Here is a 23,153-nt window from a genome sequence, read left to right on the forward strand (position 1 = left end):
AACACCACAGTGCCAAGTAGCCATTGCCAAATTTATAATTCATTCATGTACATTAATCATTCCATAACTCACAAAATTTACATAGATATTATGTTGCAGACACTTATATAAACTGAGCTTTTTTTGTCCAGTAAACAACTTAATTGGTTTCCGAAAAGCAATGCCATTAAGAAGTAATTTAGTTCTTATGTGTTTAACGATAATTGGTCAGTTTGTCAATAAAAAGAAAATATGTGTTAAAATAATGAATCTGAATTCTGAATCGATTCACACACGTCAAAAATCGATTGTAATGTTGACGGAACGCAAAAGGCGGAACTTGGAAGTTCGGAAGTGCAGCGCCCGGACAGTCTGTGGCGGCACATAACAAAAACACGAGAAATCCGACCGGCTCTGCATTAAAAGCCACGTTAGATCAGGAATCACAACCCACATGTTAAGAAGAGACATTTTGTCTTTTCAACGAAAATCTAACCGCCTTGGGAGCCTCAACATTTGGTTATGTACGGAGCCCCGGAGGAAAAATACTAATTAAATCGAGCGAACGTTTTGCAGTTCATACGCATGTTTTCTTTTATTCGTGGTCACGATTTTCTAGTTCTCTCGTTAACGGAGCGCACGTTTTTTTTTTTTTATTCGTGCGCAAAATCAATGTAGTAGATACAGACCGTGTTGTTTCTCCTGTGCAGAAGTAACTAACAGCTCCCTGACACTGACGGGTTTTGACGTGTTAGAGTGATGGAGTGATGAACAGAGCTGCTGATTTGGATTTGGATTTGCAGTTTGGTGGTGAAATGAAGGAAGACAACAAACCACAACCACAATCTTTACTAAACTGCACTTTCTACTCATCATATTTAACAGAGACAAGTACGCGACAAGTAGCGGTGTTGGAGATCATCACACAATAACAGGAACAAATGATCAGCGTCGACGTTTCAACAAACTCAAATTAAACACACACACAAATATTCATGTGGGATGAAGTCAGATGGCAAGAGAGTGTAATAGATCTGTGTATTAAGATGTAGATATAGTAATGTGAGGATGTTGAAACGCTGATAATTTCTTCTTGTAATTGTGTGATGGTCTCTAACACCACCATTTGACATACAGCAGCAGAAACACCATGGGCCGTTTGCTGTGAAGAGGAGCTGCAGTTTCCCCATAAACCCCCGAATCAAAATCAGACCTGCTGGGAGTCTCTGTTAATTTTCTCACCAATCTAACACATCAAAATCCGTCAGACAATCTCAGGGAGCTGTTATCAAAATACAAACATGATGAAAAAAACGTGCCCACGAAGTAGAGAAAACGTGCGCACGATTAAAAGAAAACGAGTGAACGTTTTAAGAAATCGTGGCCATGAATAATAGAAAACGTGCGTACCGCAAAACGTTCACTCGAATTATTATTATTATTATTATTATTATTATTATTGTTATTTTACCTCCGTCCCTTCCAGGGCACGTACTTATGTCCCAGTATATGCTAAAAAATATAAACGGAAACGGTGGGGGGTGGGGCGGTGATGGGTTACATCCTAAAAGTCTTTTATAAGATTTTACAAACTGTGAAGCAAAGGTAAACATTTAAGTGTTTAACTTATGGAATTTTAGAACATATTTAAGGTAAATCTTAAATCACAGTATTATCTAAATTACAAACAGGAGCATGTTATGAACACAGATAATAAAACACATTTCACAAATTACCTTAATGGTTAATAGCCAACTATTCACGGGTCTCTATTCCTGCTGCAAATTTATCACTTGGAGCCCACCCAAATGTGTGCACATGAAACATCCAAGTGTTCACATTTACACACTCTTCAATAATTGACCAAAAGATGCTTTCCAGCTAACCTAGGACATTTGATCATGAATTCTGTCTCTTTTGGGGATAATTCAATGAATGCTGCACCAATTAACAAAGGTTAGACTCCTCTCACCCAGTGCTGTGGTTGCAGGTTTTCATTACAAAGTAGAAGCACACTTTTTCAAGAAGTATCAGGTATGTGAAGACTGAGACAAGCTGAATAACAAATAGAATCCAGTTTAATTGATTAGAACTTTTTATCTCACCAAAAATCCCTTAACTCCATCTAGAAAAAAATAACTAATGGGCATGTCTTGTAGTGTTGCAGGACACAGACAGACCCTTCTCGAAGTTGCCTTTCTATAAATCGCTGAAGTCGTGTCTAATTTTATAGGAGGCATCATGCTCTTCTGCCCATATAAGCAATTCTGAGTCTAAAAGGAAGAATGAAGTTTTTGAAAATTGCTTCTTTCATATACTAAGTTCCAAAGCTGATACATTTTATTCTATGAACATTCTTCTCTTGAGTATCACCCGATCCTCTGAATTACAAGGTTGTTAAAAAGTCAAAATATGAATATTACTAGATGTAAGCTAATGCTACTGTGCACTGATGGCATGAAATGGTTTTACTTTTTATACCCTTCTGGCAGAATGCACACAGAAATCTTTAAACAGCTGGTTGGCTGGTTGTCCAGGGCATACTACTCAAATACGCTCACTACAGACAATACACACTTCTGTACTCATGTGTCCCCATGTGTGCTAACTGCACCACACTAAAATGAATGTAAAGGGCAGCTGACATCTTACACAGCTCAGCTCTATGTAATGTTTATTATGCAATTTTGAAAATATTAAATCTGCAGGGGGTTCGGTTACGTAAGAAAGGCACAGAAGATCCATTCATAGCAGCATGCTTTACCAAATACACTGTTTTCAATTTAGCACAAAGGAGGTTTTTGTGTCCATAATGACTCTTGTACAGCCACATGTTTTGCTTATATTTTTTATTTTCTTGTGATTTCAATCTTAAAAGTTATTTTTTTTACACATTTTTACCATGGCACCCCGTTTGAGTCTGGTCAGTAGTTTGATATATACTAGAAAGAATATACTTTTAACAAGCACTTACAAAATGTTAGCTTCTATTATTCTGTTTAAAGTAGTATAGCATTTCACCTTAATTTCAGTAAACTCTGTCAATGGGAAAATCAGGAAACACTGATTGTAGTCCTTCAAGTTCTTTGACCCAAAGTGCATCACCGCGTTAGGTCTTAGCAATAAGGTAATATAAGAACATTTATTATTTTTTTATTACTTTTAAAATATTTTATTTTAGTTTTGTTTTCACTCAATATTTCACTTAACATTTGCAATGTATTTTTTGACAGAGCTGGAAATAAATGTTTTTGTTTTGTTTTTATCTTAATAATAGTCTTTATTCTGTCATGGTTGAATATTCCCTAATACTGCTTATCGTATAGTTCCCATGAGAAATTGTGAAGTTTTAAAAGGATCAGGTGAGATAATGCCCAGCACTGCAGTTGCTCATGAATGCTGTCTTCCTTTCATTTGAAACTAGAAGGACACATCCTAACTTCTTCTCAACAATGACACAAGATCTCAAGAAAAAGGCCCCGTCCCAATACTGTATTTCTACTATACTTTTTTACAGCAGCTCAACTGCTTCTGTATGTTTGCTTGGTTATAGACATACAATTTCTCTCTTATTTGACAAGAACACATCTGGGGCCTAAATGAAAATGGTTCATAGAGTGCTTATGCGACCTTCATCAGTTATTCTGTTCTAATGGTTGGTTCCAAAATACCACCAAGAGGACCCCTTTCAGAGAATCAGTTCATTTTCATGTTAATCTCACAGTGAAGAAGAGTCTAGATATACAGACATTTCAAAATAAACTTGTGTCCTTCACAGATTGTTCTTATAAAACGTTAAAATATTTAGCAAATTAATGCTTATGTGTATGGTTGCTTTTTAGGGTTAGGATCCCGTCTGGCAATATTAAATGCATTTACAGCAAATACTACAGGCCTCATGAACAGCTAAATGGGATTTCTATATCCTCCTGAGACTATTCTTAAAAGCCCTAGTTTTCTCTGCAGTTTGTTGGAGGACAGAGATTTTTATGAAATATTTGCTATGAATATATGAAATATTTTGCTAACTGCTTACAGTGGTGAGGTTAATACTTCATGTTCATAAAACAAGGTTCTTGTATTCAAACATTACTCTAATAAAAAAGAAGGTTTAAACCTGACACTGCTTAATTATTTACAATCTCCAGAGGAATTTAATATACTGCTTTAATTTTGGAATTCAAGACAATCCAAAATTTTCAGTGCATTTCTTGTACAGTATTCTGATGTGCAAATGAACATGTGACTGATGGCAAAACCTCTAAATAAGAGGTACTGGTAGTAGGTCATAGATAAAACCATCACTAGGGTGGTCTTCCTTAAAAATGCACAACATGTCCACTAATCGTATATGGCAGAAATCATAATAGAAATAAATTATAGGTTTAGATGATCTGAAGGGTATGGTTCTTTTTAATAAGTCTCAACTTATATTTGAAAAAGATATTTAAAACTTTTAGAGTACAACCAAGGTCAACCTGAATGGATTCAAATGAATACATTCACAAGTACGATCACAAAGGAAGGCACACATGTGCAACAACAACACGGTCCACATGCCTTGTACTGAAACACAAATTCTTCACAAACATTTTGTTATGAACAAAATGGTTTTCAGGAGCCTGTGATAATGAGAGCATTAGGGTGCAACCAACAGCAACGGATGTTTACAAAAGAGTTTGGGAGGCAGAGAAGTGTATAATTTGTACTTCAAAAGCAGTTTATGTCCCCATGCCTAAAAACGTTCACAAAATGTCAGCACTGTCGGACAGTTGTGAAATCCAATCCAAATGCTGAGAAATGACAGATTCCTTGGTGCAGAGATCTTCTTAGATAATACCATTTCCAATTTGTCCTCTACTAAAGTTCTTTCATTTACTCTGAAAACAAAATGGTAAAAGCCATGATGATACAGCAAAAAGCCACATACGGGCTTTTTCGTTCACCTGGAAGACAAAACAAAAACAATTATATTAATCACACTGCAGAACTATTAAATTAAAAAAAAAAAAAAAAAAAAAAAAACTCCACTACCACTGTATGCTGTAACTCATGGCATAACATACCTATTCTTGCACATTTCCAAAATATACCCAGAAATCTGTTGAGGAAAGAAGAGAAAAGTGTGTGAGACTGCTTTTTAATGTAAGGTTATGATTAGGGTTATAAACTAACAGACCAAACTAACAAACTAAAAAAAAAAAAAAATCATGACATTTAATTTGACTGCAGTTATTAATTATAAGTAAGAATATTCATACTTTAAACACATGGTCATTCATCTCATAGCAAATGATTAAAGACCTCAAGCTTTCTTACCCACTTCTCTCCTGAATTAATGTTTAGACTTTGAGAAGAACTCTAAACAGCTTTTAAACTGTGATGGCAAAGGTACACTACAGAACAACTGGTTCATGACTTGCCAATGCAGAATTAAGCACTCTTTAAGCCATATTCCTGAACAAAGTTATGCAGCACAACATAACTCTAAAAACAAAGACGCTGGGATGTGGCATGAACAGAAACAACAAAACCCTATAGTCCTTGGTGGCCAACTGGAGTTAAATAGTTGTTGGCTAAACAGAATTAAACAGTTGTTGGTTTCACTAAAATTAAGCAAACATTTAAAAGATTTCGGGCTTTAAGTTTTGTGTAAATAACACAGTTTAAGCTGGCAAAAATATTCAAGAAACCCACCTATTTTCACCCATTACTTGCAGGCAGAAGACACCTCCTTAGCAAAAATTCTCAACAAATATCCAAACATAACAGTAGGACAGCGCTGATAATGAAAACTGTGAAACCGACACCAAGGCTAATGTTTGAGAGTTTCAGTGGGTACTAAATCTTTACAGTAATATCCTACAATTGTAGATAAGCCATTTTAGAGATAGCATTTGTTTGCGGAAATCAGATCACTTGATGAAAATGACAATCTTGTTTCCTTTGCCTCAAACTGGAAGAAACATTTTCTTTTAGGAATACTCCAGAGAAGATAACTGACTAGTGAAATACAGGGAGATTCACTTGAAAGAGGCCCCAGATATTCTGTAATAGGGGTGGGGGAAAAAAAAAAAAAAAAAAAAAAAAAAAAAAAATCGATTCTTAGATGCATCGCGATGCGGACGATGGGCAATTCTGAATCGATTCACAAATGTCAAAAATCAATTTTCTAAAATTTTAATAAATAACAAATGTAGATGGAATGCAAAGTGCAGGAGTACAGCACCCGGACAGTCCGTGGCGGCACATTACATTAAAAGCTAGTTCAGGGGTCCAGCCCAAATGCTTATCAGAGTCATTTTGTCTTTTTAACAAAAAAAAAGCAAAAAAACAACCCCTCCATGGACCACCACCTTATCATGCTTGAATGATCCTAGGAGCTATGCTGTCTGGAGCAAAAGCTCCTGGTAGGGTCTCCCAGGGCAAACTGGTCCTAGGTGACAGGTCAGACAAAGTGTGATCCATAATTACCCTTATGAACACAAAATCAAATCAGGACGAGGTTGCGAGACACCGGCTAGATATAGTCGGGCTCACCTCAACACACAGTTTGGGCTCTGGGTCCAATCTCCTTGAGAGGGGCTGGACTTTATTCTTTTCTGGAGTTGCCCATGGTGAGAGGCGGCGGGCAGGTGTGGGCTCTCATTTGCCCCTCGACTCGGTGCCTGTATGTTGGGGTTTTCTCCGGTGGACAAGAGGGTAGCTTCCTTAAGCCTTCAGGTTGGGGAACGGGTCCTGACTGTTGTCTGTGCTTATGCACCGAACAGCAGTTCAGAGTACCCAGCCTTCTTGGAATCCTTGGGAAGGGTGCTTGAAAGTGCTCCTTCTGGAGACTCTTATTGTCCTACTGGGGGACTTCAACACTCACGTGGGCAATGACAGTGAGACCTGGAGGGGTGTGATTGGGAGGAATGGCCTCTCTGGTGAGAACTCAAGCAGTGTTCAGTTTTTGGACTTCTGTGCAAACCACAGTTTGTCCATAACGAACACCATTGTTTGAACACAAGGATGTCCATAAGTGCGCATGGCACCAGGACACCCTAGGCCGCAGTTCAATGATTGACTTTGTAGTCGTGTCATCGGAATTGCGGTCATGTGTTTTTGGACACTCGGGTAAAGAGAGGAGCTGAGCTGTCAACTGATCACCACCTGGTGGCGAGTTGGATCAGGTGGTGGGGGGAGATGCCAGTCAGACCAGGCAAACCCAAACGTATAGTGAGGGTTTGCTGGGAACGTCTGGCAGCAGAACCTGTCAGATTGATCTTCAACTCACACCTCCGTCAGAACTTTGACCAGATATCGGGGGAGGTGAGGGACATTGACTTAGAATGGGCCATGTTCCGCTCCTCCATTGCTGAAGCGGCTGACTGTAGCTGTGGCTGCAAGGTAGTTGGAGCCTGTCGGGCCGGTAATCCTCGAACCCGGTGGTGGACACCCCAGGTGAGAGACGCCGTCAAGCTGAAGGAGGAGTCCTACCGGGCATGGTTGGCCTGTGGGACACCAGAGGCAGTTGGCAGGTATCGACAGGCCAAGCGATCTGCAGTCGTCACCAAAGCAAAAACCTGGGTGTGGGAGGAGTCTGGCGAGGCCTTGGAAAGTGACTAAGTTGGCTTCGAAAAGATTCTGGCAAACTGTCAGGTGATTCAGAAGGGGAAAGCAGTGTGCCACTAGCACTGTATATAGTGGAGATGGTGTGCTGCTGACTTCGACTGAAGACTTCCTTGGGCGGTGGAAGGAATACTTTGAGGGCCTTCTCAATCCCACCGACACGTTCTCCAGTGAGGAGGCAGAGTCTGGGGACACGAGAACAGGCTTGTCCATTACTGTGGGCGAAGTCGCTAAGGTAGTTAAAAAGCTCCTTGGTGGCAAGGCTCCAGGGGTGGATGAGATCCGTCCTGAGTTCCTCAAGGCTCTGGATGTTGTGGGGCTGTCTTGGCTGACACACTTTATCAACATTGCGTGGACATCGGGGGCGGTGCCACTGGATTGGCAGACTGGGGTGGTGGTGCCTCTTTTTAAAAAGGGGGACCGGAGGGTGTGTTCCAACTACAGGGGAATCACACTCCTCAGCCTCCCTGGTAAGGTCTATGCAGGGGTACTGGAGAAGATAGTCCGGCTTATAGTCAAACCTCGGATTCAGGAGGAGCAGTGCGGGTTCCGCCCTGGTCGTGGAACACTGGACCAACTCTTCACCCTCTCCAGCAATCTAAAGGGTGCATGGGAGTTTGCCCAACCAGTCCACATGTGCTTTGTGGATTTGGAGAAGGCATTCGACTGTGTTCCCCGGGGTATTCTGTGGGAGGTGCTTCGGGAGTACAGGGTACATGGCTCTTTGTTACGAGCCATTCAGGCCCTGTACAAACAAAGCAGGAGTTTGGTTCGCATGACCGGCAGTAAGTCAGACTCGTTCCCAGTGAGAGTTGGACTCCGTCAGTCTGCCCTTTGTCACCGATTCTATTCATAATTTTTATGGATATAATTTCTAGGCACGTGACTATATTGCCCAGCTGGCCTGGGAGCACCTCGGAATCCCCCCTGGGGAGCTAGCGGAAGTGGCTGGGTAAAGGGAGGTCTGGGCCTCATTGCTTAGGATGCTGCCCCTGCGACCCGAACCCCGGAAAAACGGAAGATAATGGATGGACAAAAAAAACAAACTACCTTGGAAGCCACAACATGTTAAGTCTATTTTTCCACCTTGGTTGTATGCGTCTCAGTCATCACATAAAATGTAATCATAAACAGAAACCAAGATTTTTTTTTCTTGATGCGTAATTATTGCTTTCATGTCAGCAATGTGTTTTTCATCTTTTGAGTGAAATATTTATCTTAAAAAAAAAAATATGTGGATGTGTAGTCATACAAGCTCCGTAAACAATGACGGTAGAATTGGTTGTACTGAACAGCTTAGTGACTAAATAGGATGCCACCTTTACTACAAGTCCACTTGTGAAATTTCTGCTCTGCTAGATCTGCTCCATTCAACTGTAAGTGATATTATTGTGAAATATAAGTGTCTTGGGCAACAATTGCATAGTCATGAAGTGGTCACATCTGAATCTTACTTCCACAAAAATGGTTCATTGACCACAAAAAAAGTGCAGTACAATGTTTTATATATGTGCAAAAACATTTGAAATGATAAGGTAAAAGATAAATATCTTGTTTTTATTTGTAGCTAATAGCAAAGACATCTTCATACCTTTCTTGCTCATACTTATCAAAATGACCAAATCTGAATGACACAGAACAGGTCACTAAAAAAGCGACTTTCAAAGAAGATTGTAGGCAGTGTGAGCCTTTGGCAAATTCTGTAAGGACTGTTGGTTTGTTCTGAATATCACTTTGAAGACGGCTAACAACAAAGCATTCTAGAAAATTTCAGGTACATACCCTGTTTTATTCTTATCAAGCAGACTTGGCGCTAGTGCTCTGATGTATGCACAAGTGCAGATGAGTAGTAAGATGACTGTGAGTAAGCTCTGGAAATTGAATATGGCAGACTGCAAAAAAGTAGAAAGATATATGTGATTACTGACAATGTATGAAAAGATCAATCAAATTTCCTTTCATTTCAGAGTAACCTTCTTTTAACCCTTTTTATATGGGACAAGCCTCTACCCTATTTCATGAAAAGCATTGGAAGGCAATATTTCGACTTGGACAAATACACTTTGTCAGTGTTAATCACATCACATAGGACGTTCAGCATAAATCTGGACACTAACCATTGCCTGACTAACACTAGCTAATTAATCCTGCGTCATGTCTTTAAAGAATCCGAACTTGGACGATTCTGCATTTTTGAGCAACCGATCCTGGCAGAATGCGATACTGCAAATCTCAGTTACTGAGCTAACGTTAGCTATTAGGCTACTAATTTATGACTCCATTAGCTAGCTAAGCTGCATAGATCCGCTTCCAGTTTGTCCTGTATTATGGACGAAGACATCAAATAAGCTAAGTAAAAACAGTAACTATAGCTATATTAGCTACAAACGACGACCAAGATCCCCCAAATGAGCTTGTTAAACAAACAAAGAAAGAAAAAGTACGTTTGGCTTACCATTTTGATAGCTCTCACAAGCCACCTCACACTTCCTGATACGGAGGAAATGACGATGGAGGAAATGACAGCTGCCTTCGCGGGAATAAAAGTTGTACTGAATAAGAGGAAAAAGAAACAGCTACAAGTGAAGCTACACTGAAACTTTATAAAAAATTATATATTCTGCTAAGCAATTCATACTATAGACAGTCGAGGTTAAGTGATGAAGTGAGACGATACAGCAGCGTGCCTAATCAGTAATTCACTCAAGGTATGTTTGCGGTACATTTAAAATACATTTGTTCTGCTTGTTAGCTGGCGTTAGCTATTTGGCATGCACGTTATTTCCTCCAAAATATTTACAGTTTGATTAATTGTGTTATTACCTGTACATACAGAATTGAATAGATGCTAGACAGACTGTAAACACGATGCATGTTCCTTGAATAACTGAATACCTTTGCTATTCGTTTGTCTCATTGCAAAGGGAAAGAAGGTCATGTGAAATCATGATTATCTTTATATTTGACTATATTATGTAATCATGTATTAGGTATGAATGAACTGCATCATGGTGACAAATCAGTGCTTTAAGCGTGAGGGTAGTCTTATGTCTTATTGCAAAAATGCTGCAAAATGGAATTCATTGTAATTTTTTCCGCAACCATTTAGCTAGCTGTGGAAGAAAGTGTTTACTACGGAGTTAAAAAACGTTTCAATCAAAGGCAGTGAAAATGCTGCCATTCTATATTTAAACTAATTTGAAAAGAATGGTTAATGGAGCAAGTAAGTAAAATAATGAGAGTATTTGTGATTTACGTCTTAGCATTGTGTTTACAAGTGGGTACACAGGAAAACAAGTGAAGTGCTGATACTCTGCATTTCTTCTGGGCAGTGGTGGACGAAGTACACAAACCCTGTACTTCAGTTAAAGTAGCTACTCAAGGTAAAATATTACTCCAGTAAAAGTAGAAGTGCTCCATTTAGTCCTCCACTTGAGTAAAAGTACAAAAGTATTTGCCTTCAAATGTACTTTGTATCAAAAGTAAGTATCAAAAGTAAAAGTACTAAAAGATACGTTGTAACTCTAATGTCCTATTAGCATTTTTGTAACAAGTCTCTTGCTTTATCAACTCATTTTAGGTGAAAATACTCCAGTGTCACTCTTGGTAAACCAGTCTTTTAATAGAATGTCATTAATTAGTGATGCTGATGTCTATTAAATTTATCATAAGCACAAAATATTGAAGGCAAACAATTTTCATTAAGCAGAACTGAGTGGCTCTGAAATAACTTCTTGCAAACAAGCAAAGTTTCATTTTAGATTTGTTTGCAACTTATTTACAAGTTTAAGTTTAATAAAAACTTGTTTGCATATGTGTACGTACACTGTATTGCCAAAAGTATTCATGCAACCATCCTAATCATTGGATTCAGGTGTTCCAATCACTTCCATGGCTACAGGTGTATAAAACGAAGCACCTAGGCTTGCAGACTGCTTCTACAAACATTTGTGAAAGAATGGGTCACTCTCAGGAGCTCGGTTAATTCCAGTGTGGGACCGTGATAGGATGTCACCTGTGCAACAAGTCCAGATGTGAAATTTCCTCATTGCTAAATATACCACAGACATCTGTCAGTGGTATTTTAACACAGTGGAAGCAATTAAGAATTACAGCAACTCAGCCGCGAAGTGTTCTGACACATAAAATGACAGAGCGGTGTCAGCAGATGCTGAGGCACATAATGTGTAGATGTCACCAACTTTCTGTAGAATCAATAACTACAGACCTCCAAACTTCATGTGGCCTTCAGATTAGCTCAAGAACAGCATCAAGAGCTTCATGGAATGGGTTTCTGTGGCTGAGCAGCTGCATCCAAGCATTACATCACCAAGCGCAATGCAAAGCTTTGAATACAGTGGTGTAAAGCGCCGCCACTGGACTCTAGAGTAGTGGAGGCGTGTTCTCTGGAGTGACAAATCGCACTTCTCCATCAGGAAATCCGATGGACAAGTCTGAGTTTGGCGGTTGCCAGGAGAACAGTACTTGTCTGTCTGCATTATGCAAAGTGTAAAGTTTGGTGGAGGGGGGATTATGGTGTGTTGTTGTTTTTGAGGATTTGGGCTTGCTCCCTTAGTTCCAGTGAAATTAACTCTTAATGCTTCAGCACCAAGAGATTTTTTGACAATTTCATGCTCCCAACTTTGTGGGAACACTTTAGGGATGGCCCTTTCCTGTTCCAATATGACTGTGCACCAGTGCGCAAAGCATGGGGAGTTTGAGTGAGTTTGGTGTGGAAGAAATTGACTGGCCTGCACCTCAACCCATTAGAACACCTTTGAGATAAATTAGAGTGGAGACTGCGAGCCAGGCCTTCTCATCCAACATCAGTGTCTGATCTCACAGATGCGCTTATAGAAGAATGGTCAAAAATTCCCATAAATTCCCTTCCCATAAGAGTTGAAGCTGTTATAGCTGCAAAGGGTCACCCAAATTTATATGTGTGTGAAGGCGAGTGAATACTTTTGGAAATAATGTATTTTTATATTTTGGTCTATTTACACAAAGTTAGGTTAGTTTTATCATTTATGTTGGAATAGACTCTCCCAAAGTTTTATGCTGCTGTGCTGATGTTGAACTGGGTCGGTATGTCCAGTAGGTCAAAACAAGCTCAAAACAAAGGGTGCACTGAGCCCTGATTGGTGTTCTTGCTTTGTGCTTCTTTCGTTTAGATGTGTTACATTTTTGTATGCACATAAGCCAAAAGGAAAGACAGATTTCTCATAATGTAGTGGAGTAAAAGTAAAATATTTGACTTTGCAATGTATTGGAATGAAAGTAAAAAGTCACCCAAAATGTAAAAACTACTTAAGTACAATAACAAATTACATTTACTTAGTTACTGTACACCACTGCTTCTGGGTGGATTCCCCCTCAACACTTATACACTGGCTTATTTTTTAAAGCTCCAATAACTTATTGTAGTTTTTACTAAAGAAAAAATAAACATGACCAATGTTTGTCTAATTTTGAAAAGACATCAGGGTGATGCAAGTACTTATAAAGTTAAGTTTCTTGTGCTTTGGATTTGTGTTTGTATAATTTTGTGCTCTTGTTTCTTGTTCTAATGTAGAAATAATGCTGCTGTTATTTGCCTTTTAGGTTTGTACACCTTAATTTAGCAATGAAGGTCACTGTGCGTCAGATATCTGTTGTCTCTAAACCTGAATGCACATTCTACCTCAAGTTAGAGTGGGCCAAAGACATGGGAGCTGGCTTTGTTGTTCTGCTCTGTGATGGCATTTCTGCATGGAGTGGTGAAGGTAGGCCTTGATTGTTTTACTGACAACATCCAGTTAGGCATGTCAAAAGAGCTGAATTTCTATTTTTTCCAGCCTCATTTATTCATCTGTGACTTTGTGTGCTGTCATAAGTTTCTGAGGATGATGTAACCAGGGAGGCCCAGGAGATGGAGATGGCAAGGGAGAAGTATGTTTATGACCTGCAGCTGGCTCTAACAGGAGAGGGCCAGGAAGCCCAGAGCTACAGTTTCCATCTAGCACCTGAGAAAGCGGGTGGCCCTATGCTCCAGCTGTCTTATGAGAAAGTGCAGAGTGACATCTCGGTGAGTAGCATGTTCTAGCTTGGTGTTTAAAAGCTGTCAAAGGAGGGAGGGAGGGAGACTGTAAATAAGCTGAGAGAGGATCAAGATGACATGGTATTATTTAATATAATATACTAAGAAGGTACTGTTCATGAAGATACTATTAATGTATCTGTTAATTAATATGAGACAATATCAGATACAGATCAGCTTCTCAGTCTACATTCAAATGAGGTTCTCATACCACCCAATAAAGATCTACATTGTATGCTAAGGCTGAGGGGCTCATGGCTCAGAGAGGACTTACTTAGACCCAGCTTCAAAGGATCCTCAGGCCTGAATGGCCAGTGAGCGCTTATTCCTGTCAGTGATGCTTTTTGTGTTTTGTATTTACTGGTGAACCTAAACCCTAACATGCAACATATAGACGTTTTCAACTTTGTACACACCAATTGGTGTTTGTCTAATTTACACTCCTAATCTATTCTAAGACATGGTTTCTCACCCTGTGGACGACAGGCCTGTACTCAGAAGGATGCAGTTATTTGGGCTGGTAACATCACTGTAAGTCATAAAAACACAAATGTAATAATGATTAACTTAATAATTAAAAATCTAGGAATTAAATGTTTTCACAGAACAACCAATATACATATTAACAGAGATGTACAATGTAAAAATGTCACAGTATTGGACAAATTTAATGTCACCAGTCTGAGACAATGCAGCTGCAGGCACGCAATGCAGACAGATAGCCAGAGACGAAGAGGTTTCTCAGAGGGCTTTGTTTGGTATGGACTTACCACACCTTTTCGTTAGTTTGTTTGTTTTGACGTGTCTGAACACTACACTGGTATTTGGGTCTGCTGCAATTGGTTGAATAGGTCCAGCAGAAACCAGTGGGCCTCGGTCCACTTCAAACAAAACCAATTCAGTTTACTGCTGAAACGCCCTCTGTGATCAAACAAGGGAGTTCATCAACAGAGCTGGCTTTCCTTCTCTTATAGAGGCAAGTTGATGCTGTACAGGAAGCATAACGACTGTTTTAAAGACTGACTTTTCAGACACTGAGCACAAGCTGAGGTTAAAAAACAATAGACAAGCCATGAAATAATAGTTTAAGTTTCTGGAGGTATACCAGTAAACTGATAAACTAATTGTGCTGAGCACAATTAAAAGACTGTTTAATGATGCTGACCAAACAAATCCTAACTGGTGGCAAAACAAAGTCAGTGCTTTTGGGGCAGGCATGGGTGCCCCAGGTGGAATAGGTGCACTCTTCAGAAGTAAGAAGTAAGACAAACGTTCTGTCATTTCACTGTATGCACCACAGACTGGAACTGGCAAGGCCAAACACTCAAAAGTCTCTGGCAATGATTGAAAAAGTCTGTAAAAAAGCTACAGCTGGTATGGAAAACGTAACATTTCAGCTCCAAAAGCAACCATGAGCTAAGGGCAGTTGTTGTGGAGTACTCACCCCATATGCACAACCTCCTGCAGGTAAGACGCAGAGGTGGTTTCCTCACATTTTCTTTCTGTCTTTCTGCATTCAGATGATCACAGGACAGGGCCAGTATACAGCTGTATCTTGCTGAGACTTCCAAAAATTTTCAAATTAGAGGAAGAGCAAAGCATATTGCACAGCAAATGGAGAGCTTGCTCTTTGTTGGATTTTGTCACTTTCTCAATGATCTGTGAAAAGTTCTAAAATTAAAAATACATTTCTTTCATTGTAAGCATGCCCATCCAACAGCATTGCTGTTTTGGCTAAGACCTCATTGAGTACATGTCAGTAAAGGATTGTGCATACATATGAAGTTTAAGCATGATTGAAAACTATTAAGTACTATTAGTACTCCAATAAGACATATTTTAAGCATAAGAAAATTTCACATCAGTCAGAAAATCTTTTGCTACATAACATTTTTTTGGCTCATGGATAGGGTGTAAAATATTAACTTGATGGCTGTCTTGGTAAATGTGGCAGTTTTGTACTTTTAACATGCTGTAGTAAATGGACATTAGGTCTGGTTTGTGCATAATGTGAAAGACTTTGAAAATTCATTGCTTTTTTGGTGTGTTTATTATTTATGGAAATGTTAAAATGTGGTATATACCTGAATCAATCAGACGGAGTGCAAAACTAAGGCTGCGTTCACACAGCAGGTAAAAGTGGCCCAAACCTGATTTTCATGCCAAATCTATTTTTTTGTTTGGCTGTACGCAATATTTTTTAAATGTGACCTATATGTGACATTAGTCTGCACAGATCACACGCCTAAACTGACCCGCATATGTAAACAGTGCTTCATGAATTTTTTTTTATGCCAGTTATGTGAGGATTGAGTTAATACTATTCAAGTTTCATGATGATTGGTCAATGTTAAGCCTTCCTAATGCTAGCTAAAAGCTGATTGGCTGATGGCAGCCATAAATTTCAATTGATCAACACAAAATTTCAGCATGATCAGAGATATGGATGCTGATAAACAGACACACACACACACACACGCACACACACTGAGAAACAGTTATTTAAAATTTGCAATGCCCCTTAGAGATGTACATGCACCAGAACTGATAGAATGCCTTGGAATCATGTAATTCTTTAAGACTTGTAGTTTTTTTTTATTAATTATGACATTTTTCAAAAGGCTTGTTTAGCAAATGGCAGCTGTATTGTTTAAAAAAGTAACAGATACCTGTTATATGAGGATCAAGTAAATTCTGGTCAGGAGTCTGGTCAAGTCCTTGCATGAGGCTTTTTTGAACAAGGACACTGAACTTGTGTTATCAAATCAAATTTCAAATCAAATTTATTTATATAGCGCTTTTTACAACTGATGTTGTCACAAAGCAGCTTTACAAAAATGGGAATCACAGCACAGAGAATCAGACAAAACACTGAACATAATATACAGAATATACAGAACCCCCGTGAGCGCTGAGGCAAGGAAAAACTCCCTCAGAGCTGGAGGAGGAAGAAACCTCGGGAGGACCAAGACTCACATCTAAAGGGGGGACCATCCTACCACTGGTCAGACAACTTATAAGTTAAACATTGAAAAGTCAATTTTACATCCACGCAGTTCTAATATATTCAGGTGTGTATAATCAACAGTGGAAACAATTAGAGTTCATATAGATTTGGATGTGATCTGTAGTGGAGAAGCTGCGTTCCAGAAACTTCCATCAGTCTGGTCAATCAGGGGGACAGGGGGACTTGAGGGTGGGACATCCATCAGTATTGGGCCGGACCGGTGGACAGTCAGTAACTCGGAGGAAGGAAAGATTTAGGAATTAGTTTAGACTGTATTTATGAAGAACAGAAAATGTAAAAAATTATCAGAGTGTGACTAATGACTCCGGCAGGTCTGAATATGACAGCCTAACTAAAGGGAGAGAGCCAGAAGGTAACATAGACACGGAGGCTCCCTGAGACATTGGCATTCACCCACTCCACCGTCCACAAACCTGAGTGACTGCATGTAGTGAGTGACAGCAGCACCAGCATCTCAGTTTACCCACAATTCACTATGTCCATGAACCCCTGGATCTGCAGCCTTATCTAAAGGGAATTAACATTAACTACCAAAAGCTAAACTAAACAAGTAAGTTTTTAGTCTAGACTTAAAGATTGAGACTGTGTCTGAGTCCCGAACATTATCGGGGAGATTATTCCAGAGTTGGGGCGCTTTATAAGAGAAAGCTCTTCCTCCTGCAGAGCTTCTCTGAATTTTGGGAACTACTAGGAAGCCAGCACCCTGTGATCTAAGTAATCGTGGTGGTTCATAATAGGAGATAAGGTCTCTCAGATACTCAGGAGCGAGCCCATGTAGGGCTTTATACGTTAACAGGAGAATTTTATAGTCTATGCGGAATTTGACTGGAAGCCAGTGAAGAGCTGATAGGACTGGACTAATATGGTCAAATTTTCTAGTTTTAGTAAGGACCCTGGCTGCAGCATTTTTAACTAGCTGAAGTTTATTTAAGTTACTGCTAGAACATCCTGACAGTAGCGCATTACAGTAGTCTAGCCTTGACGTAATGAAGGCATGTACTAATTTTTCTGCGTCATGTAAGGATAAAGCATTTCTTAGCTTGGCGATGTTACGGAGATGTAGAAAAGCTGTTTTAGTAACATTAGATATGTGTTTATCAAATGCTAGATCTGAATCTATGATAACGCCAAGATTTTTAGCTGTTGAACCAGGTGTGACTGAGAAGTCGGCCAGATTCAACATTAGGTGTGATAATTTATTTCTAGCAGCTTTAGGGCCTAATAGAAGAACTTCTGTTTTATCACTATTTAATAGAAGAAAGTTGTGTGACATCCATGATTTCACATCTTTTACGCAATCCTCCATTTTCTTTATTCTCTGTTTGTCATCAGGTTTGGCTGATATGAAGAGCTGCGTGTCGTCTGCATAACAATGAAAATTAACATTATGTTTTCTAATAACTTTGCCCAGGGGGAGCATGTATAACGTAAATAATAACGGTCCTAAGATAGAGCCTTGTGGAACTCCATATCTAACCTTTGTATAATTGGAGGGTATATTATTTACCCTCACAAACTGAAAACGATCGGTCAAGTATGATTTGAACCACGATAAGGCAGTTCCAGTTATACCGACCATTTTCTCTAATCTTTCTAGGAGGATATTATGATCTATTGTATCAAAAGCTGCGCTCAGATCAAGAAGTACCAGTAAAGAAACGCAGCCTTGGTCAGCGGCAAGAAGCAGATCATTTGTTATCTTAACTAGAGCTGTCTCAGTGCTATGATGAGGCCTAAATCCAGATTGGAATTTTTCATAGATCTGGTTTCTTTGCAGATAAGAGCCAAGTTGTTGGGCCACGGCCTTTTCTAAAATCTTAGAAATAAATGGTAAATTTGAAATAGGTCTATAGTTAGATAGTACACTAGGATCAAGATTTGGTTTCTTGATCAAAGGTTTAATTACTGCTAGTTTAAAGGCTTTGGGAACATACCCCAGGTTTAATGATGAGTTTACTATTGTTAATAGTGGTTTAATTATGTCTGGTAATACCTGTTTTAATAGTTTTGTGGGAACTGCATCAAGTGTACAGGTTGTGCAGTTTGATGAGGAGATAATTTTCTCCAGTTCTAAATGATGTAGTGGGTTAAAAACTTCCAACCTGACTTCGGTAGCTGGATTTTGTTCTATATCAGCCACACCAGATGACAGACAAGATGTGCTATTTATCTGTTGAACTTTGTCCCGAATATTTTCGATTTTATTATCAAAATAGTCCATAAAAGCATTGCTAGTGTGGATTGCTGGAATCTGAGGATCAGTACCTGCCTGATTTTTAGTCAGTTTAGAAATAACACTAAAGAGAACTCTAGGGTTGTTTTTATTAATCTCGATCTGAGAGGCCAGATACTCTGAGCGGGCTTTATTAATTTCTCTTCTATATTCAACAATACTGTCTTTCCAAGCAGAGTGGAATACTTCCAGTTTGGTTGATCGCCATTTTCGCTCAAAATTTCGTACTAATTGCTTTAAAGTACGAGTTTGGTCGTTATACCACAGCGCAAGTTTTTTCTGTCTCTCTTTTTTGTGTTTAAGTGGTGCTACACCATCTAAAGTAGACCGGAAGGTATTTTCTAAACAATCAGTTAGTTTGTCTAGTTCTGCTGGGTTACCTGGAGAGTACACTATGGTTGATAAATCAGGAAGGTTATCAGTAAATTGTTGAGCGGTAAAGGGCGTTATTGAACGTTTCATAGAGTAGCTGGGGGATGTACGTATATTATGACTAAGATGAAGTTTAAAAGAAATAAGATAATGATCTGAGATTACTGAGGTTTGAGAAAGAATATCTAGGTTATCTATGCTAACACCCAGGGTCAAAACCAGATCCAGAGTATGATTACAGTAATGCGTAGGTCCTGTTACATTTTGAGCAATACCAACTGAGTCTAGAATTGATGCAAAAGCCTTTTTTAATGAGTCATCAACTTTTTCAAAATGAATGTTGAAGTCTCCTACTATAATTACTTTATCACTACAAACTGCTAAATCTGCAGCGAAATCACTAAATTCTTTTAAAAATTCTACATAGGGTCCTGGTGGTCTGTAAATATTAATTAAAGAAAATGCATTCTGTTTTGTAATTGGATTAATTATATTGATGTAAAGAAGCTCAAAAGAAGTGAAATTATCATAGTGTTTCTGATTGACAGCTAGGGAATTTCTAAAAATTATGCAGACCCCGCCTCCTCTACCGGACGATCTGGGGTTGTGTATATAATTATAGCCTGCAGGGGTGGCTTCGTTTAATGCTAAATATTCATCGGGTCTAATCCAGGTTTCAGTGAGGCACAACACATCAAATTTCTGATCAGTTATGATTTCATTCACTATTACTGCTTTTGAATTTAGAGATCTTATGTTAAGTAAACCAATCTTTAGTTTTGAAGTGCTAGTGCTACAGTCTGGATATGATTGTTTAATATACGTTAGGTTATTTAGATTTACTGTTTGAGTTTTTTGACATTTATGTTTGACTCGGGGGACAGACACAGTCTGAATACATTGGTATCTAGGTAACGTCTCTTTGCAGCTCACAGACGGTCGGTTAAGCCTCTCTGTCTGCGGCCTGGTCCCGGCTCCGGTTTGTCAGCAGCTTCTAAGGCTACTGCTACTCTGCCGACTAACTAAGAGACTATGTGCTATGCTGCACGAAAGTAAGGCAGCACCATCCCGCGTGGGGTGGACACCATCCCTACCTAAAAGACCAGGCTTGCCCTCAAACATTAGCCAGTGTTATGAGCTGTACGGAGTGAAACCTGACTGTTTATGATTCAAAGTATGTATCCAGCAGTGTTGTTTGCATTTTTGGCCTGTTTTAGCAGTCCACAAGAATTTGCCATGCATATTGGGTATCTGTGTGCTTTCACATTTAGACAGTGTCGAAAGATGGACTGTGCCAAGAAAATGTCAAAATGCTAGCTTAAAACTGTTTCAGAAAAATTCCTCTTTGATAGGATAATGGCTTAAGCTTAATTGGTATGTTTTTTTTTTTTTTGGAATTCTGTAACCTTTGGAACACACTGAGAAAAAAATTCTAAATCTGAAAATCTGGTGTTTGCCCTGCCCAGACTCCTATTGCAGCTCAGATTAGATGATATGAAGTGTTTCAAGATCCTTTCTTTGATTCTTCTAGCGTTACGCGTGATGTCAAACTGTGTAGTCGGTGGCATTTTGAGGACCAAATCAGGGAGTGACTGTGAAGGCACAGTCTGTGCTACTTCAATTTGCTGTGCTTGAATGATTTACTCGAAAGACACTACAGAAGCTGAGTGACCTTTAATTACTATGCAGACCTTTAATTCAGTTTTATCAAACTCCAGGCTTGGAGACCCCTGCACTGTATAGCTTTAGTGTTTTTATTTTTGGTGTTTTAACCAGGGAAACCACAGTTCTGCTGTACAGGGGTTTCAGGACTGGAGCTAGGGTACTCTGAACTAACTGTATTAGCAAACTTTCAAAATCTGTTTAACCATGAAAACACTGACTAAAATTGCTGATGGTTGCTGATGCTTGTCCAAACGTGCTCCACAGTTAATAATTTACAGAAACTTCCAGTGCAGGAACCAGCACTGCAAAACATCTGATCAATAAACAAACGTGTGAGCATTTGTAAAGAGTGAATGTTAAATCATGAATAAAGAATGATATTGTGCAGACAGTACAGGGAAAATGTGCAGTAAAAAAATACATACTCTGGTGTTCAATTACCTTGAGAATTATTGTGGTTCAGTTGTTTGTTGCTGCTTGCGTTCAGGTGGACCTTCGCATGTCTAAACTGAACAATGGAAAAAGTTGGACAGGTTCGCACCACCCAAAGCAGGTCTGAAAATGCCTCCCAGCTGAAATGGAGATTTTGATTAGCACTGCTGCTTAGTATTACTCTGCCTCTTCATGCAGTTCAAGGAAAGCGGACGATTTAAAAGGCGTTTCCTGACGTGAAAAAGTAGTGGAATGCCTGCTCACCACTGTGATTCTGGTATCCCTGATGACACAACCCATATGACATTCAGTCTTATATATAACGTTTCTGTTTCTCCATTGAAACATCATTTACATCTTCAGAAGCAGAGAACTAAAGCTACACCTGGCTGTTTGCTAGCTTCGTTAGGGGGACAACTGTTTATCCCTTGGCTGTTATTAGCAAAAGTTATCTAAAGACTAACATTGTTCACATCTGTGCTAATTATCTGATTTACCTTACCCTTTCTATAATGACAGAGTTCTTTCCTCTCTTTATGCAACACAATGACATCCTTTACCCACCCTGATGTGAAGAGCTGGTGAGCTTCTGTATTTTTAAATGCTTAAAAATGAGAGACTCTGCAGAATAGGGAAAGGGGTTGTGTATGAGAGAAATATAATTGTCATAAAAACACAAATTTGGTAGCTTTTATGCCATTTTAAGTGGGACCAGGAGCTCAGGGGAAACTATATATTGCAGCCTGTTTTATCAACTTTGTTGAGGTAATGTTTTTTCTCTTCCAAAGTAAGTCGAGTAATTTTAGCCATCTTTCACCTCTAGTTATGTTCATGTGGAGCAGTGAAGCCAGAAATTTGCTCACAACAGAAAAATCATGTGACCTGAAACCACAGACCTCAACTTTAATGTGGCTCTTTAAAGATTTTGCAATATCATCTTCCGTTTCCCCAAACCCTTTTTAATGATGTCACATCTCACAAAAATGAGAAGTACCAGTCTTACCATAATAAGGAGTGTCACAATTGTCACAAGTTGCCCAGATTGAAATTTGAGGAGTATTCAGAATTGTTGGAGAGCACCAAACATGTAGCATGAGAGACCAAGCATAATATAGGATATAAACTCATTGTGGAACAATTTCTTCACAGCTCTCAAGTTAATACTGTAAGTTAAGTAATATTATCTATCATTACCAGAGTGATAAAATCATGGAAGGGTGCAAATAACTACAACCAAAAATAGATTAGCCATGTTAGCTGGGGATGTCGGAACTGCTTGCTGACTATAAACTAATGCCACATTCACAGCTTAACCAGCAGGCTGATTTGCTCTTTTTCTTGAAAGGTTGTATTTTCCATGGACCATGCCATGTTGAGCATTACAAGCTTTCCCATTCATATTTCAATCAGTGACCAAATTCTTTCTCTGCTAGGCCAGTTCTTACCAGATGCAACGCGATACAGATTGTAATTCACGATACGACACTTCTTATTTCACACTGGAGGTGAAAGTGGTTTCAGTTTATAATGCATTGTTCACATACAGATGTCTTTATTGTAGTTGATTGTTCAAATTAAAATACTGAAATTGTGTAAATGACAGTAAAAACCTGACTCGCTACTGTTCTAGCTTTCTCACCAGGTGATGTATTGCTTTACAAAGAAGGAGAGATGCATGTGGGTTCACATTAACCTACACAAGTATATAATGTATATTATAAACACTGAATTTTTTTAACTGTAGAAACTGCTTAGAC

The 23,153-nt window shown here is 39.0% G+C and overlaps 2 protein-coding genes across 5 annotated transcripts in view; one reads left to right on the top strand and one right to left on the bottom strand.

Moving 5' to 3' along the window:
• Positions 1–4,110: 4,110 nt before the first annotated feature.
• tmem167a (transmembrane protein 167A) lies at positions 4,111–10,464 on the bottom strand. Its single transcript, XM_017693790.2, has 5 exons — positions 10,414–10,464; positions 10,046–10,189; positions 9,373–9,482; positions 5,046–5,080; positions 4,111–4,925 (listed from the first exon to the last, which is right to left on the bottom strand). The coding sequence occupies exons 1-5, from the start codon at positions 10,462–10,464 to the stop codon at positions 4,855–4,857; spliced, it is 411 nt and encodes a 136-aa protein (XP_017549279.2). The 3' UTR covers positions 4,111–4,854.
• Positions 10,123–23,153, top strand: part of xrcc4 (X-ray repair complementing defective repair in Chinese hamster cells 4) — a 57,525-nt gene continuing 44,494 nt past the window's right edge. The window contains exons 1-3 of one of the 4 annotated variants that reach the window (XM_037547302.1): positions 10,123–10,298; positions 13,192–13,352; positions 13,464–13,654. In XM_037547302.1, coding sequence (XP_037403199.1) covers positions 13,214–13,352; positions 13,464–13,654 — 330 coding nt within the window. In that variant the 5' untranslated portion in view covers positions 10,123–10,298; positions 13,192–13,213. The remainder of the gene's footprint in view (positions 10,299–13,191; positions 13,353–13,463; positions 13,655–23,153) is intronic. The other 3 variants (XM_017693788.2, XM_017693789.2, XM_017693786.2) reach the window with 3 other exon arrangements.

This window comes from Pygocentrus nattereri, chromosome 18 (genome assembly GCF_015220715.1).
Source record: "Pygocentrus nattereri isolate fPygNat1 chromosome 18, fPygNat1.pri, whole genome shotgun sequence".
In the NCBI taxonomy this organism is placed as follows: domain Eukaryota; kingdom Metazoa; phylum Chordata; class Actinopteri; order Characiformes; family Serrasalmidae; genus Pygocentrus; species Pygocentrus nattereri.